This window comes from Stegostoma tigrinum, chromosome 2 (assembly GCF_030684315.1).
Source record: "Stegostoma tigrinum isolate sSteTig4 chromosome 2, sSteTig4.hap1, whole genome shotgun sequence".
Classification (NCBI taxonomy): domain Eukaryota; kingdom Metazoa; phylum Chordata; class Chondrichthyes; order Orectolobiformes; family Stegostomatidae; genus Stegostoma; species Stegostoma tigrinum.
The window spans coordinates 38,083,618-38,101,139 of NC_081355.1; the positions used below are offsets into that span (position 1 = coordinate 38,083,618).

General features: G+C 41.7%; 1 protein-coding gene across 13 annotated transcripts in view; it reads right to left on the reverse strand.

Moving 5' to 3' along the window:
- Positions 1 to 17,522, reverse strand: part of atxn1a (ataxin 1a) — a 346,456-nt gene that overhangs the window by 21,807 nt on the left and 307,127 nt on the right. For all 13 annotated transcript variants that reach the window (XM_048555139.2, XM_048555149.2, XM_048555131.2 and 10 more), the window contains one exon: positions 7,574 to 9,528. In XM_048555139.2, the coding sequence (XP_048411096.1) occupies positions 7,574 to 9,382 (1,809 nt within the window). In that variant the 5' untranslated portion in view covers positions 9,383 to 9,528. The remainder of the gene's footprint in view (positions 1 to 7,573; positions 9,529 to 17,522) is intronic.

Sequence of the window (17,522 nt, forward strand, 5' to 3'; positions counted from 1 at the left end):
ATATATATATTTAAATAGAAAAAGCATGGTAAAATAGGAGTGGGGTTGATTTTGGATCCAAAAGGGAATTACCCAAAGAAACAGGAGGCATAGCTGAAGTTCTAAATGACTTCTCTGCTCTGGTTTTACCAAGAAAGAATATGCTGCTCAAGTGATAGCAAAAGAGGAAATTATTGAGATACATCATGGACTAAAATTGGATAAAACTGAGATATTCAATAAGTTGGCTTCACTTAAAGGTGATCAGTCACCAGGATTGGATGAGATGTTTCCAAGAATACTGAGGTAGGAAATTGTGGAGGCACTGGATATCATTTCCTAGTCTTCCTTAGAATCAGCATTGGTGCCAGAAGACTGAAGAATTGCAAACGTTTACAGTCTTCTTGCAGCAAAATAACCACAGTAACTATAGATCCTCGCAGCTGGGAAAGCTTTCAGGAAGTATAATTTAGAACAGAATTAATAGTGAATAGACATAGGCAAGTGCAGATTAATTAAGTGATGTATGGATTTAGTACTTTTCTAATGTATTTAAGCTTTTTGATGAGGTACAGAAAATGAATGGAGGTTATGCAGCTGATGTGGTGAACAAGGACTTCTACAAAGCATGTGCTGAAATGTCACAACAGGTATATGCACAAAGTTGAAGCTCATGGAAAAATTGGGACAGTAGCAGTATAAACACAAAATTTTCTAATTTACAGCAAATAAAGAATAGCGATGAATGATCAAGCACATCAGAAATAGGAGCAGAAGCCAGTCATTTCAGCCCTCCAGCCTGCTCTGCCATTCAACCAGATCACAGCTGATCTCCTTTCTCAATGTCATATTCTCTTATAGCCTGCAGGATGGTTGCAAGGCAGGTTGAGAGACCCTTGCCTCCTTTACCTATCCGTCTTCGCTCCCATCTACCTGGTCCTCCCAACTCACTGACCAACCCCCACTTCCTACTTACATTCATCTACTCGCTTCATCCCGGCCTCCTTGACCTGTCTGTCTTCACTCCCACCTACCCGACCCTCTCTTCTCACTGACCAATCCCTATCCCAACTCCCTACTTACACTTACCTTTACTAGATTCATCCCCACCTCCCTAACCTGTCCATCCTCTCTCTACCTATTTGCTCCACTATCCACCTTCTATCACTGCCTACCCCTGTCTCTATTTCAGAGACCGCTTCCCCTCCCCCATTTCTGAAGGAGGGTCCAGATCTGAAACTTCAACTTTCCTGCTCCTTTGATGCTGCCTGGCCTGCTGTGTTCATCGAGCTTCACATCTTGTTATCATTACGTGTCTAAGCCTTGCCCTGATTTGCCTTATTAAAATAAAACACCTCACATTTATCTAAATTAAACTCCATCTGCCATACCTTGGCTCATTGGGCCATCTGATCAATGTCCCATTGCACTCTGACATAACCTTTTTCACTGTCCACTAAACCACCAATTTTGGTGTCATCCACAAATTTATTATATTCACATCCAAATGATTTATATCAATGACAAAAAGCAGTGAACCAAGCATCAATCCTTGTGGTACCCCGCCAGTCACAGGCCTCCAGTCCCAAAAACAACCCTCCACCACCACCCTCTCCTCCAACCTTCTAGCCAACTTTGCATCTAAATGGCTAGCTCTCCCTGGATTCCATGTGATCTAACCTTGGTAATCAGTCTATCCATTTGGAAGCTTGTCGAATGCCTTGCTGAAGTCCATATGGACACGTTCACCACTCGGCCTTCATCAATCTTCTTCTTCAAAAAACTCAATCAAGTTAGTGAGACATGATTTCTGAAACAAAGTTCCTTGAGTTGCAGGTATTAATTATGGATGTGGTTCTTTTGGACCACAGTGACAGTCGACCAGCTCTACATGCTGCAGCTGCAGTATTTCATGGGCCTTGCCATCATACAATTAACTAAGTTGGGCTTTCAAATGTGGGTATCATTCAATTGTCTTTATAGTCATTTGCAGAAAGGAGGTTTGGAGACTCGTCAACTGAGGTAGTATGGGCTGAAGTTAGAAACAGGAAAGGAGAGGTCACCCTGTTGGCAGTTTTCTATAGGCCTCTGAATAGTTCCAGAGATGTAGAGGAAAGGATAGCAAAGATGATTCTCGAAAGGAGTGAGAGAGACAGGGTAGTTGTCATGGGGGACTTCAACTTTCCAAATATTGACTGGGAACACTATAGTTCGAGTACTATAGATGGGTCAGTTTTTGTCCAGTGTGTGCAGGAGGGCTTCCTGACACAGTATGTAGATAGGCCAACAAGGGGCGAAGCCACATTAGATTTGGTACTGGGTAACGAGTCTGGCCAGGTGTTAGATTTGGAAGTAGGTGAGTACTTTGGTGATAGCGATCACAATTCTGTTATGTTTACTTTAGTGATGTAAAGGCATAGGTGTATACCACTGGGCAAGAGTTATAGCTGGGGGAAAGGCAATTACGATGCGATTAGGCAAGATTTAGGGAGCATAGGATGGGGAAGGAAACTGCAGGAGATGGGCACAGTAGAAATGTGGAGCTTATTCAAGGAAAAGCTCCTGTGTGTCCTAGATAAGTATGCACCTGTCAGGCAGGGAAGAAGCTGTAGAGTGTGGGAGCCGTGGTTTACGAAGGAGGTGGAATCTCTAGTCAAGGTGAAGAAGGCGGCTTATGTTAGGATGAGATGTGAAGGCTCAGTTAGGGCGCTTGAGGGCTACGAGGTAGCCAGGAAAGACCTAAAGAAAGAACTCAGAGGAGCCAGGGGGAGACATGAGAATTTGTTGGCGGATAGGATCAGGGTAAACCCTAAGGCTTTAGGTATTTAAGGAATAAAAGAATGACGAAAGTAAGATTAGGCCCAATCAAGGATAAAAGTGGTAAGTTGTATGTGCAGTCAGATGAGATAGGGGAAGCGCTAAATGGATATTTTTCAACAGTATTCACTCTAAAAAACGACAATGTTGTCGAGGAGAGTACTGAGATACAGGCTACTAGACTAGGTGGGATTGAGGTTCACAAGGAAGAGGTATTAGAAATCCTACAGAGGGTGAAGATAGATAAGTCCCCTGGGCCGGATGGGATTTATCCTCGGATCCTCTGAGAAGCCACGGAGGAGATTGCCGAGCCTTTGGCATTGATCTTTAACTCGTCATTGTCTACAGGAATAGTGCCAGATGACTGGAGGATAGCAAATGTGGTTCCCCTGTTCAAGAAGGGGAGTAGAGACAACCCTGGTAATTATAGGCCAGTGAGCCTTACCTCAGTTGTTGATAAAGTGTTGGAAAAGGTTATAAGGGATAGGATTTATAATCATCTAGAAAAGAATAAATTGATTAGGGATAGTCAGCACGGTATTGTGAAGGGACGGTCGTGCCTCACAAATCTTATTGAGTTCTTTGAGAAGGTGACCAAACAGGTAGATGAGAGTAAACCGGTTGATGTGGTGTATATGGATTTCAGCAAGGCGTTCGATAAGGTTCCCCACAGTAGGCTATTGTACAAAATGTGGAGGAATGAGATTGTGGGAGATATAGCAGTTTGGATCAGAAATTGGCTTTCTGAAAGAAAGTGGTGGTTGATGGGAAATGTTCATCCTGGAGACCAGTTACTAGTGGAGTACCGCAAGGGTCGGTGTTGGGTCCACTGCTGTTTGTCATTTTTATAAATGACCTGGATGAGGGCGTAGAAGGATGGGTTAGTAAATTTGCAGATGACACCAAGGTCAGTGGAGTTGTGGATAGTGAAGAAGGATGTTGTAGGTTACAGAGAGACATAGATAAGCTGCAGAGCTGGGCTGAGAGGTGGCAAATGGAGTTTAATGCGGACAAGTGTGAGGTGATGCACTTTGGTAGGAGTAACCGGAAGGCAAAGTACGGGGCTCATGGTAAGATTCTTGGTAGTGTAGATGAGCAGAGAGATCTCGGTGTCCATGTGCACAGATCCTTGAAAGTTGCCACCCAGGTTGACAGGGCTGTTATGAAGGCATACAGTGTTTTAGCTTTTATTATTAGAGGGATCAAGTTCCGGAACCATGAGGTTACGCTGCAGCTGTACAAAACTCTGGTGTGGCCGCACTTGGAGTATTGCATACAGTTCTGGTCACCGCATTATAAGAAGGATGTGGAAGCTTTGGAAAGGGTGCAGAGAAGATTTACTAGGATGTTGGTGAGTGATAATGGGAACTGCAGACGCTGGAGAATCCAAGATAATAAAATGAGATGCTGCTGGGCCTGCTGTGTTCATCCAGCCTCACACTTTACTAGGATGTTGCCTGGTATGGAAGGAAGGTCTTATGAGGAATGGCTGAGGGACTTGAGGCTGTTTTCATTTGAGAGAAGAAGGCTGAGAGGTGACTTAATTGAGACATATAAGATAATCAGAGGGTTAGATAGGGTGGATAGGGAGAGCCTTTTTCCTAGGATGGTGATGGCGAGCACGAGGGGGCATAGCTTTAAATTGAGGGGTGAAAGATATAGGACAGATGTCAGAGGTAGTTCCTTTACTCAGAGAGTAGTAAGGGAATGGAATGCTTTGCCTGCAACAGTAGTAGATTCGCCAACTTTAAGTACATTTAAGTCGTCATTGGACAAGCATATGGACGTACATGGAATAGTGTAGGTTAGATGGGCTTGAGATCGGTATGACAGGTCGGCACAACATCGAGGGCCGAAAGGCCTGCACTGTGCTGTAATGTTCTATGTTCTATATCAAAGCTGAGACAATGATTTTTAATCAATAATGGAATTGAAAATTATGGGGATAGGACAGGAAATTAGTGTTGAGAATTAACGGGTCAACCATTATCTCACTGAATGGCAGAGCAGACTTGGAGAGAATGATAACCAAGGTTAGATCACATGGAATCCAGGGAGAGCTAGCCATTTGGATGCAAAATTGGCTAGAAGGTAGAAGATGGAGGGTGGTGGTGGAGGGTTGTTTTTAGGATTGGAGTTTTAAACTTCAGGGAATATAACTCAAGTTTGTATAATCTCTCTTTGTAATTTAGCCACTGGAGTTCAGGCATCATCTCTCTCTTTGGATAACTGAGAGTGGAAAATAGTAAGGGACACAAGTCTACCTCTGACAAGATTGTTGAAGTATTATCTTAATTGGTGTAAGACACAAGCAGCAGGAAACAATGCTTTATGTGGTCCAGCCAAATGTGGCAATTGCCAGACTATTATAATATTCAAGGCTGAGTTCTTTGAACTTAAAGAAGCAAAGATGAAAGCTTCACCAGGGTATTAGTCAGCGAATGAGAGATTAATAATTTTATTGGGAAATAATGCAGGCAAAGTGAAAGTGAGCATGTGTTTGAAACTTTTCAATGTAATGAAAATACACTAAGTTGAACAATAACAATTGTCTGAATATCAGCACATCTTAGCAAATCAATTGTGTCTACTGTAAAGGCATCAGCGCATCCAAATTCTAGATGAATTATAATAGTATCAGCCTACTGAGAAGCACAAATTACTAGACAAATTCAAGCTCTCCAGTCCATATCATTCTCCTATCTGTATAAAGACACATGCAAAAAGGTTTCGCATGTATTTGTCCACAAATCTGTAGCATTTCCAATGTTATAACATTTTTCATGAAGAACCCTCAACTAACATACTATCATATTTTTAGATATGAAAACTAGTTTGAGGTTTGATGGATGAAGTAGATTGATGTGAATGACTGCACAGATCTGCAATCATGCTCTGAACTCCCAACCCCACTACCACCTCTTCCCCAACTGGCTTATGATTTACCCAATCACAGACATTTTGCAATCCTCCTAAGTTTGTAGCTGTCTGTAATCTTAAATGAATTAAACTGGTTGTAATAATATTGCATCGTAAAATATACTGCGCTTAATTGACATGGTAAGCCTGTGCTTTCTGCTGACCTTTAGGTTCACAACTCTTCACATAATCTACAATCCTCATTCCTGGACAGTTGTTGTAGCCTGCCACAAGCAGCTGTTTGGAGCCACAAGTGCAAGCAGAAAAGACAAAAAAGTATTGAGAACAACCTGAGAAATACAGCAGATCTAGCATTTTAAAAAAATCCTGGGGTATTTGGAATTCGGTATTCGATCTGCAGCGATTAATTCTGAGTAAAATCAGGTTTTAGTCATCAAAGAGCTCACTGATGAAGTACGCAAAATGACATTCTGGCCGTTTCCCTTTTATTGAAGGGCAAATGGTGTTATGAGGGTAAATGCTGTTGAAAACCTTGTTAAAGTTGCATTTTATGCCAAGACTACATTCATACCTAAAATAAGTTGTCAAAATTTCATCTCTGTTTACTCAGCACCAGAACTTCTGTGTTAAACAGTTTCAAAATCTGTCAAACATTATACTATATAATTTTAAACAAGCACTGCAAATGCAGCGGCTCCGAAATAAAAACAAAGTGCTGAAGAAACACACGTCTGGCACATTTGTGGAGACAGGAACAGAGTTAATATTGAGTGTAATAATGACTCTTCACCTGAACTTTCAATTATGATGCTAACCAACCTTATTTATTTTCAACTATATTTACTATAATGCCCTTTAGTTCCTACAATTGTTCCATGTAAAGGTTCAGTAAATAGCTAGTGAAGCCCAATGAGTCAAAGTTGGAATTGGAACTTATGTGCGACAAATGAAAGCCCAATTATCAACTCCTACAGAAGGAGCGACTTCTGTGCCAACTAATTTTTACAGTATCAGTCATTGTATTTACTATGCTCAGGAATCGTTCAACTCAACTTTTGTTGCCAATCTGGAGTTTTATGATTTGTTTCAAAAATAGGGAAAGGGTAGGGAGCACTAGCTCAAAATATCTACATAAATTGAGTGCAAAATCAGTCCAAAAATAATTCATTTTGAACATCTCAAGCCCTTGCTACAGAAAAGACAAGCAATTAGCTAGTGAGGCCAAATGAGAGCCTGTAGTTATTTACACAGTACACAGGTACCATGTCAAGGAGCTCACTATTTAACCCCATGTTTTCTTCAACTACATAATAATAGAACCTACATTATTGCTTTACTGCCGTCCCAAATACAGGACCACAAAACAGGTGTCAATTATGTCAATGGGGAATATTTTTGATCTTGCCTTAAGACGTCAAGTGCTGTGGTACGTAATCTGTGGTAGCCTTTGGATCAAAATCTCAGTCTTCTTGGAATCACTAGTGTGGTAACTGCATCTGTGAACATTTGCTTCCACTTTGTACCTAACTAAAAAGGAAAGACATTGTATTCACAGGATAGTAATACCTAATGATCAATGGCCCTTAAAATTTAAACCACACAAATTTTCCTTCTGCAAAACCAATTTCTGAGTGATCACATCAGTGCGACCAGGCAGCCATTGCACAACTTGCGCAGTGACATCCTTGTTAATGTGTACATGCATCTCTGGACTTGATGTCCAATTGAATTAATGGAGAAATTTCAAAGCTTTCTTTTCTCAAATCTAGATGGTATTTAGTTTTGCTGACTCATCACCAAGAAACAGTGGATGGACACTCACAAAGGTGAACTGCTGTTCACCTTTACTCTCTGCAAAGAAACATACAAATGCTTCAGTTGATCTGGTCATTCCTACCTGTGTTCTGTGTTCTCCAACTGCAAACTGCAGGAGAGCGAAGCTGGAGTTGTGACTGCCTTCAACACGCTCCACAGTACTGGAGTCAATCTTCAGGTCACTGCTGATTTCAGCACTTTGTATGAAGTCCTCTGTTTTCAAGTCTTCAACTCTTTTAAGTTCTCCATTAGCTAGCTGTATGATTGAACCTTTCATGAAGTATGGAGGCAGTTGATTAGAAGCTGCAACAGGAGAGTTCACTGACTGCACTAATGGTAGGTGTACTTGTGCCTGTACAACTGTCGGGTGATATGCTGGCTGAGTAACAAGTGAGTCAGGATGATAATTCTCACTTTTGGGACTGGCTGTACTGACAAATGAATGAGGCAATGCAGCAAACTGAGAAGTAGTTGTTGCTATTGTAGATGTTATCCCTGATGCTTCAACTGCTGTACTGCACACAGGAATTAGAAGGGGCTGAGTGCCTGGGATTACAAGATGTTGTTGCAAGTTCCCATGGTAACTAAGTGCTTGCTGCTGACTGCTTATGTAACCAATAAGTGGCTGTTGAGAGTTGGGAAACACAGCACTAGCAGGTAGTCCAATGGAGAGGTGCTCAGTGGGATTGTGGGTAGTTTGAATTACAGAATGTGGAGAAAAGGCAGCTTTCCCATGATTTAAGTTAGACTTATCATACAGTGCCATAGGAGAGCTGTCCCTGTCAATGGCCTGTTGAACCTCCAGATCCGTCGTAGACGTGTGGCTGTTGGATATAATCATTACTGAGGCTCTAGGACCTAAAGATTCTTGTGCATTATAGTCAGCAGGACTTGGGTGAACAACCCTATGGGTCCCATGCCTTATTTCATAATGGTGAGAAACCGGTTTGTTTGCTGCTTTCTCCATGTTCATTTCTGCGCTGGGCGAGAGGTCGTATTTCCTGCTTTTCTCAACTTCACCATTTGATACTTCTCTTCTCGGGATTAAATGTGGCCTGATGTCTTCAGCTTTTCTGATGGATTCCCTTGATGCAACATGGTATCCAGTATCTGCGTACTGAAGAACGACCTGTGATGGGGTACTGACTGAAAGTGTATGTGGAATCAGAGAAGAGTGAGCGTGCAAATGTAGGGGAACTGTTGAAGGGGACAGGGGTCTCGTCACATTTGGAGATGAACTTGAAATTTGCACATACTGGTTTTGAACGGTAGGTTGAGGAGGAGTTATCATTCTGTGAGGCCGAACTACCTGCTGTTCAACCTTATGCTGGGATGGGCTCCCCATACTGCCAAAGATTGTAGAGTAGGGTTCTAGATGGGAATACTGAGGTGGAGTGGCAGAAGCATTTGAAGCTGTTGGGGAGATTAATGGGGAAGGGACGAATGCAGCAGGGCCAGCATATGGTCCACTATAAGGTGGCCCAACAAATTGGAAAGCAGCATGCTGTAGTGGGGCGTATTCTACTGGCGATGCAGAAGGTCCTGGCTGAGCCAGTGCTGAAGATGAACAAACAGCACGAAGATGTGTCACCCCTGGAGCTGATCTAACACTTCCAGGTGATGAATAGTCCACTGCAGCTGCTAGTGGTTTATAGAGCGGTAAGCCAGTTTCCACTGGGGTTTCTGCTGCAACTTTGCCTTGTCCATACCTCATTCCGACACTGCTTTGGCTGCTAGTCACATTGGCAAGCCATGCCAAGTTTTCACCGCGACTGCTCTCACTCACGGTAGCTGCTGCACCTGCCTTCTCTGGCAAGGGCAGGTGGTTAACAGGAAACTCCCGCTTTTTGGGTGGTAAGCATTCATTGTTGCGTTCCTGGTTTGATTTCATTTCTAAAGACTTGTTTAGCGTCTTTTAGGCTTTGATTCTAATTTGATAACTTGGATGTCACATTTATTTTCTGACAGTACATCCCAAAATGATCCAAGAACGGCATGAGGCACCATTTCCTCCAGCTCGAATTCTTCTCAACCACTCTGGAACAGAAATGTAAAGAAAGGTTCAAAACATCACATTTACCAAACAAAACAATCCTAACTTACTAGAAAATATACAAATTAAAATCCTTGTGACATGAATAGCACAAATATCCTGATTACACTTTGCACCCTAATCAGAAGTATTTTAAAGTTTAAGCCAGCTCAGCTAAAATTAAACCACTATTTCCACTTCCATCTCTTCCCTCTTCCTTCAATTTCCTCTCCCTCCCCCAAAATGCTACCGGCAATATTTGAGGCAGATAAATACAACAGACCCACAGTTAAAGTGTCACAGTACATTATGTTTACTCCTCTCTGGAATATTTCATACCACTTATTCACAAAAATCAAATGTTGTCTATTAAATATTAGGTTGTTTGAAGATACAGACATGATTGTGCAGAACTGTATAAAATCATTTACAGCCTGCCTAAAACAGAGACTGAACATGCATCAATATTGAACATAGAACGTAACAGCACAGTACAGGCCCTTCGGCCCTCGATGTTGTGCCGACCTGTCATACTGATCTCAAGCCCATCTAACCTACACTATTCCATGTACGTCCATATGCTTATCCAATGACGACTTAAATGCACCTAAAGTTGGTAAATCTACTACCGTTGCAGGCAAAGCGTTCCATTCCCTTACTACTCTCTGAGTAAAGAAACTACCTCTGACATCTGTCCTATATCTTTCACCCCTCAATTTAAAGCTATGCCCCCTCGTGCTCGCCGTCACCATCCTAGGAAAAAGGCTCTCCCTATCCACCCTATCTAACCCTCTGATTATTTTATATGTCTCAATTAAGTCACCTCTCAACCTTCTTCTCTCTAATGAAAACAGCCTTAAGTCCCTCAGCCTTTCCTCGTAAGACCTTCCCTCCATACCAGGCAACATCCTAGTAAATCTCCTCTGCACCCTTTCCAAAGCTTCCACATCCTTCTTATAATGCAGTGACCAGAACAATACACAATACTCCAAGTGCGGCCGCACCAGAGTTTTGTACAGCTTCACCATAACCTCTTGGTTCTGGAACTCGATCCCTCTATTAATAAAAGTTAAAACACAGTATGCCTTCTTAACAGCCCTGTCAACCTGGGTGGCAACTTTCAAGGATCTGTGTACATGGACACTGAGATCTCTCTGCTCATCTACACTGCTAAGAATCTTACCATTAGCCCAGTACTTTGCCTTCCGGTTACTCCTACCAAAGTGCATCACCTTACACTTGTCTGCATTAAACTCCACTTGCCACCTCTCAGCTCAGCTCTGCAGCTTATCTATGTCTCTTTGCAACCTACAGCATTCTTCATCACTATCCACAACTCCACCGACCTTAGTGTCGTCTGCAAATTTACTAACCCGTCCTTCTATGCCCTCATCCAGGTCATTTATAAAAATGACAAACAGCAATGGACCCAACACCAACCCTTGTAGTACTCCACTAGTAACTGGTCTCCAGGATGAACATTTGCCATCAACGACCACCCTCTGTCTTCTTTCAGCAAGCCAATTTCCGATCAAAACTGCTACATCTCCCACAATTCCATTCCTCCACATTTTGTACAAAAGCCTACTGTGGGGAACCTTATCGAATGCCTTGCTGAAACCCATATACACCACATCAACCGGTTTACTCTCATCTACCTGTTTGGTCACCTTCTCAAAGAACTCAATAAGGTTTGTGAGGCACGACCTTCCCTTCACAAAACCGTGCTGACTACCCCTAATCAATTTATTCTTTTCTAGACGATTATAAATCCTATCCCTTATAACCTTTTCCAACACTTTATCAACAACTGAGGTAAGGCTCACTGGTCTATAATTACCAGGGTTGTCTCTACTCCCCTTCTTGAACAGGGGAACCACATTTGCTATCCTCCAGTCATCTGGCACTATTCCTGTAGACAATGACGAGTTAAAGATCAATGCCAAAGACTCGGCAATCTCCTCCCTGGCTTCCCAGAGGATCCGAGGATAAATCCCATCCGGCCCAGGGGACTTATCTATCTTCACCCTCTGTAGGATTTCTAATACCTCTTCCTTGTGAACCTCAATCCCACCTAGTCTAGTAGCCTGTATCTCAGTATTCTCTTCAACAACATTGTCGTTTTCTAGAGTGAATACTGTTGAAAAATATTCATTTAGCACTTCCCCTATCTCATCTGACTCCACACACAATTTACCACTACTATCCTTGACTGGGCCTAATCTTACTTTCGTCATTCTTTTATTCCTTAAATACCTATATAAAGCCTTAGGGTTTACCCTGATCCTATCCGCCAACAACTTCTCATGTCTCCTCCTGGCTCTTCTGAGCTCTCTCTTTAGGTCTTTCCTGGCTACCTCGTAGCCCTCAAGCGCCCTAACTGAGCCTTCACATCTCATCCTAACATAAGCCTTCTTCTTCCCCTTGACCAGAGATTCCACCGCCTTCGTAAACTACGGCTCCTGCTCTCTACACCTTCTTCCCTGCCTGACAGGTGCATACTTATCTAGGACACACAGGAGCTTTTCCTTGAATAAGCTCCACATTTCTAATGTGCCCATTCTCGCATTTTAAATCCCAACATCATAATCATTTCCAAATTGCAGTTTGGAATTGTTTGCGCGATAATGAAGCAGTATACAAATTGTCACTTCAATAAAGCACTGACATTTTCAGCTTATTTCAATTAAATTTAAAGCAGAGTTTCAGCACTCAGGAAAATCAGAGACTTGATATTTTCCAAACTCACTAATGTCCATTTGCTCAATACGAATGATGAATAAGAGGAAGACATGAATTGCACCAATATGGACTAAATAAAACAATTCTAACAAAATACAGATGGTTTTAACTGGTGCTGTAAAATTAATAGAACTTCTGTAATTATTACAAACTGATACTTAGCTAAATTTAGCACCAGATAAAGTCCTTTCATGCTGAGGCCAGTGATAACACAAAAATAGAGGCTGTAAATATTTGTCAATAATATTTACAAAGCCCAGTCTAAACTTATCATTTCAAGTAACCGAAATGTTTTCCTTCCTGAATATTTACATCAAAATGACACTGTGTGCTCACAAACAGGATTTATGTTTTACAAAAATGAATTAGATACAGGCGTAACATTCTCCATCAGCCTGCCATGGGGTAAGTGAAGTCACATGGGAAACTGGGTGTGCTAGCTAGATGGATAAAAAACTGGCTGGGCAGCAGGAGACAGAGGGTAGTAGTAGAAGGGAGTTTCTCAAATAGGAGACCTGTAACCAGTGGTGTTCCACAGGGATCTGTGCTGGGACCACTGTTGTTTGTGATATATGTAAATGATCTGGAGGAAGGTGTAGGTGGTCTGATCAGCAAGTTTGCTGGTGACACTAAGATTGGTGGAGTAGCTGATAGTGAAGGGGCCTGTCAGAGATTACAGCAGAATATAGATAGACTGGAAAGTTGGGCAGATAAATGGCAGATGGAGTTCAATCCGGGCAAATGCAAGGTGATGCATTTTGGAAAATCAAGTTCAAAGGCGAACTATACAGTAAATGGAAAAGTCCTAGGGAAAAATGATGAACAGAGAGATCTGGGTGTTCAGGTCCATTGTTCCCTGAAGGTGACAATGCAGGTCAATAGGGTGGTTAAGAAGGCATATGGCAAGCTTTCCTTCATTGGGCGGGGTACTGAGTACAAGAGTTGGCAGGTCATGTTGCAGTTGTATAGGACTTTGGTTCGGCCACATTTGGAGTACTGTGCATAGTTCTGGTCGCCACATGACCAAAAGGATGTGGATGCTTTGGAGAGGGTGCAGAGGAGGTTCACCAGGATGTTGCCTGGTATAGAGGGTGCTAGCTATGAACAGAGGTTGAATAGATTAGGATTATTTTCATTAGAAAGGCAGAGATTGAGGGGGGACCTGATTGAGGTCTACAAAATCATGAGGGGTATAGACAGGGTGGATAGCAAAAAGCTTTTTCCCAGAGTGGGGGACTCAACTACTGGGGGTCATGAGTTCAAAGTGTGAGGAGGAAAGTTTAAGGAAGATATGCGTGGAAAGTTCTTTACACAAAGGGTGGTGGGCGCCTGAAACGCGTTGCCAGTGGAGGTGGTAGACGCAGACACGTAAGCGTCTTTTAAGATATATCTGGACAGGTACATGGATGGGCAGGGAGCAAATGGACACAGACCGTTAGAAAATAGATGACAGGTTAGACAGTGGATCTTGATCAGCGCAGGCTTGGAGGGCCGAAGGGCCTGTTCCTGTGCTGTAGGTTTCTTTGTTTCTTTGTACAATAAGTTTAGTTCAAGCTATACTGAGAGGAACTAAAAGCCCTCTAAGTCAAAGTTACACTAATATATGCATAAACAAAAATTTAAATAAAAGCATGACAAATAGACAATAGAAAATAGGTGCTGGAGTAGGCCATTCGGCCCTTCGAGCCAGCACCACCATTCATTATGATCATGGCTGATCATCCACAATCAGTATCCTGTTCCTGCCTTATCCCCATAACCCTTGATTCTACTATCTTTAAGAGCTCTATCCATCTCTTTCTTGAAAGTATCCAGAGAGTTGGCCTCCACTGCCTTCTGGGGCAGAGCATTCCATATATCCACCACTTTCTGGGTGAAGAAGTTTTTCCTCAACTCTGTTCTAAATGGCCTACCCCTTATTTTTAAACTGTGTCCTCTGGTTCTGGACTCACCCATCAGTGGAAACATGCTTCCTGCCTCCACAGTGTCCAATCCCTTAATAATCTTATATGCCTCAATCAGATCCCCTCTCATCCTTCTAAACTCAAGTGTAATCTGCTGCAGCTTGAAAATGCTGTTAGAAAAACTGTGTTCTGTTGTGATATTTGAGTTTAAGAATTAAACCCAAAAGTCTTCAACCTGGATAATCCAAGAGAATCACTGGAAATGAAAACATTGGCCAACTGCACTTATGGTGCACCCAGGTTCCTGTTTCATGCAAGTCATCCTTCATCTTGGTGCACCCATGAGCACGATTAACATATAGAGTAATTTTTCAGAATTCAAGCTGCCTACTGGTGTCTTAGAAAAAAATCCAAAATTAAATACAAATTACATTATTGTTGCCTGCAGCATAATGTTGGAAAGTCACCCATATTGTCCCCTGCATCACACACTGATAGACAAAAGAAGCTTCTCAGATCAAGAGGTACTGAGAATGCAGCTGATGATGCCCACTAAACATTGTGAAGTCAGTCATACACACTTAGTAGTGAAAACAATTTCATTACACAGATTCTAAGATGAGGAGATTAAACTAGAAATGTATAAAATACTAGATTGACTAGATCTGGTAAACACATTACCGTACAGAAGACAGACATGAGAATTTTTTTTTAGGAAGTGAATTTTAGCTATAAGACTAAATGTTAGAAGTTTAGAAGAAGAATTATTTGAGGTGGACTAAATTATAAAGGGCCTAGATATGCCAGATATGAACAGCCTATGTCCATTTGTACAAATGTTGCTAACTGTGGCCACAGCTTTAAAATAATTGGCAGAAGGATTAAAGAGAAGTCAGAGATGTTCTTTTTATGCAGAAGGTGATGGGGTCTGGGACTCATTAAAAGAAAGGCTATAGAAACCGAAATCCTTAGCATTATTAAAAAAAATAAATATGTGAACAGCAGAAACCCATAGACTGATGATCAAGAGGTGGCACGGTGGCACAGTGGTTAGCAGTGCTGCCACACAGCGCCAGGGACCCGGGTTTGATTCCAGCTTCGGGCAACTGTCTGCGTGGAGTTTGCACATTCTCCCCGTGTCTGCGTGGGTTTCCTCCGGGTACTCCGGTTTCCTCCTACAGTCCAAAGATGTGCAGGTTAGGTGGATTGGCCTTGCTTAATTGCCCATTGTGTTTAGGGATGTGTAGATTAGGTGGGTTATAGGGGTCTGGGTGGGATGCTCCGAGGTTCGGTGTGGACTCGTTGGGCCAAAGGGCCTGTTTCCACACTGCAGGGATTCTAAGAGCTGGATTGTAGAATTATGCTGGAAAACTCTTTGTTGCCTATCACAGATGTGATAGATCATGTGGCCTCTTGTTGTGTTGTAATTTTTCTTACATATAATGTATTTATTATAAAGTTTTGTTTCAATATCAATCAAGTGAGTGGTGCGGATGGTTCTGATAATAAAGACGGATCATTTTTCTGTTCAATCTGTGGACAGTTAATATGCATAGCGCACTGCAGCCTGCAACTGCTTCCTTATTCTCATTATGGCCAAACTTGTGTTAGAACAAATACTGAAAATGTGTTGTAAAGCCCTGTCAAAATTACAAATATGAGGGAAACCATAATCTTAATTCAAAGAATTTAGAAATGTCAATGAAAAAAGCTGTTGGTAGAGAATTCAAAGGGAATTGGCAAGTCATTCAATTGTTACCACAAATACAAGCTGATGCTTTATATCATAGATTGTGGTGTGTGTCATTGTTTGTACCACAATCTTGAGGGCTCTGGTGACTACATAAACTGTCAAGACTTTGCTTGCATGATATAGGATATCACTGACAATTCCTAATTGTTTAGTTTGTTGTAATGCATGCCAAGCCAGCTGCTGTGAAACATAAGAGAACATTTATTGTGAGGATATGTCATCATTTCACGAAGGTCACACAACGGATGGGCATTCAATAATTACAGCAGTAGAACTCATGACTCATTCACCAAAGCAGAAATTCTATCGTGTGACTGACACCACGGATAATTCAGAGTGAAATTCATTACTATGTACTACTGGAAACTTTTAACAACACTGCATAGTCAATAGAAACCAATGGAAGTACATATTTGCTGGTACAGTACTTGTGAGATTTGAAACATGGCATATGGTAACAATGAAGGTGAGCTTGTGTAACTGTTACAATAAAAGCAACAAACAAAAATAGACGTTAAAGTCAGCAATTACAAACCTACCTTCTCCACTCATCTCCTGAAAATGGCACCATATATTAGTACATAGATCTCTTGAAAATTTGCAGTCCTCTACTAACTTGTTTCATGTGCAAATAACTGTTGACAAACTTTACATACGAAGCAGCTATCAGAGCCAAAATGGATTCTATCTGTGTTCTTCAGTGAGGGACATGGAATCACAATTAAGAGAAGCATCTCAAGCTCTCTCAGGAATTTTCTCTTATATTCCTCCAAGTGTACCGAGGATAACTGAGATTCATTTCACAGCTTTCCCAATTGAGATCAGCTAACCTAACAATAAACACAAGACCAGAGTCGTAAAACGCACCATTACATCTGAAAACCATATTATGTTACTCTGAGGAAAGTGGAAAGGGATTAAAGTTGGCATGGTTTGGGAAGGAATGAAGCACCAATAACACTCAAACTCATTATTGATCACAGTCATAAAGAGAAGATTATGCACAATTAGTTCTCTGTACTATAAGAAATCTCAGCATTCATTAGCTAATAAGTGATCTCAGCAACCCATGTCCAAATGCAGCAAGACCTGGACAACATCCAGGTTTAGGCTGACAAATCATAAGTTTTTACATTTGCACCATACAAGTGCCAGGCAAAGGCCAGCTCCAACAAAACAGAGCATTGAACCATCACCCCTTGACATCAGATGGCACTACCATTGCTGAACGTCCCACCATTAACATCTTGCGAATCACCATTGAGCAGAATTTAACCAGACCAACCATCCCCAATAGTGACTCAGTAACTAATACTAACAGAGCTGGGTTCTAAAAGACGTAGTTGATAGACTGCATCTGCAATAGATAGTGATGGAACAGACAAGAGGACAAAACCTTCTTAACCCTATCCTTACCGATCTACCTGTCAGAGATTCATTGTTTGTGAAAATATAAAAGTGACTATTGTAGACCCATTGGAGTTAAAGTCCTGCTTTTGTACTGTGTGGCACTGGTTTTGTATTAAATGTGATAGATTTCAATAATTTTGTTTCATATAAAACTAGGAATCTACAGTGTTGCTTTCCATCAGAGCAAAAT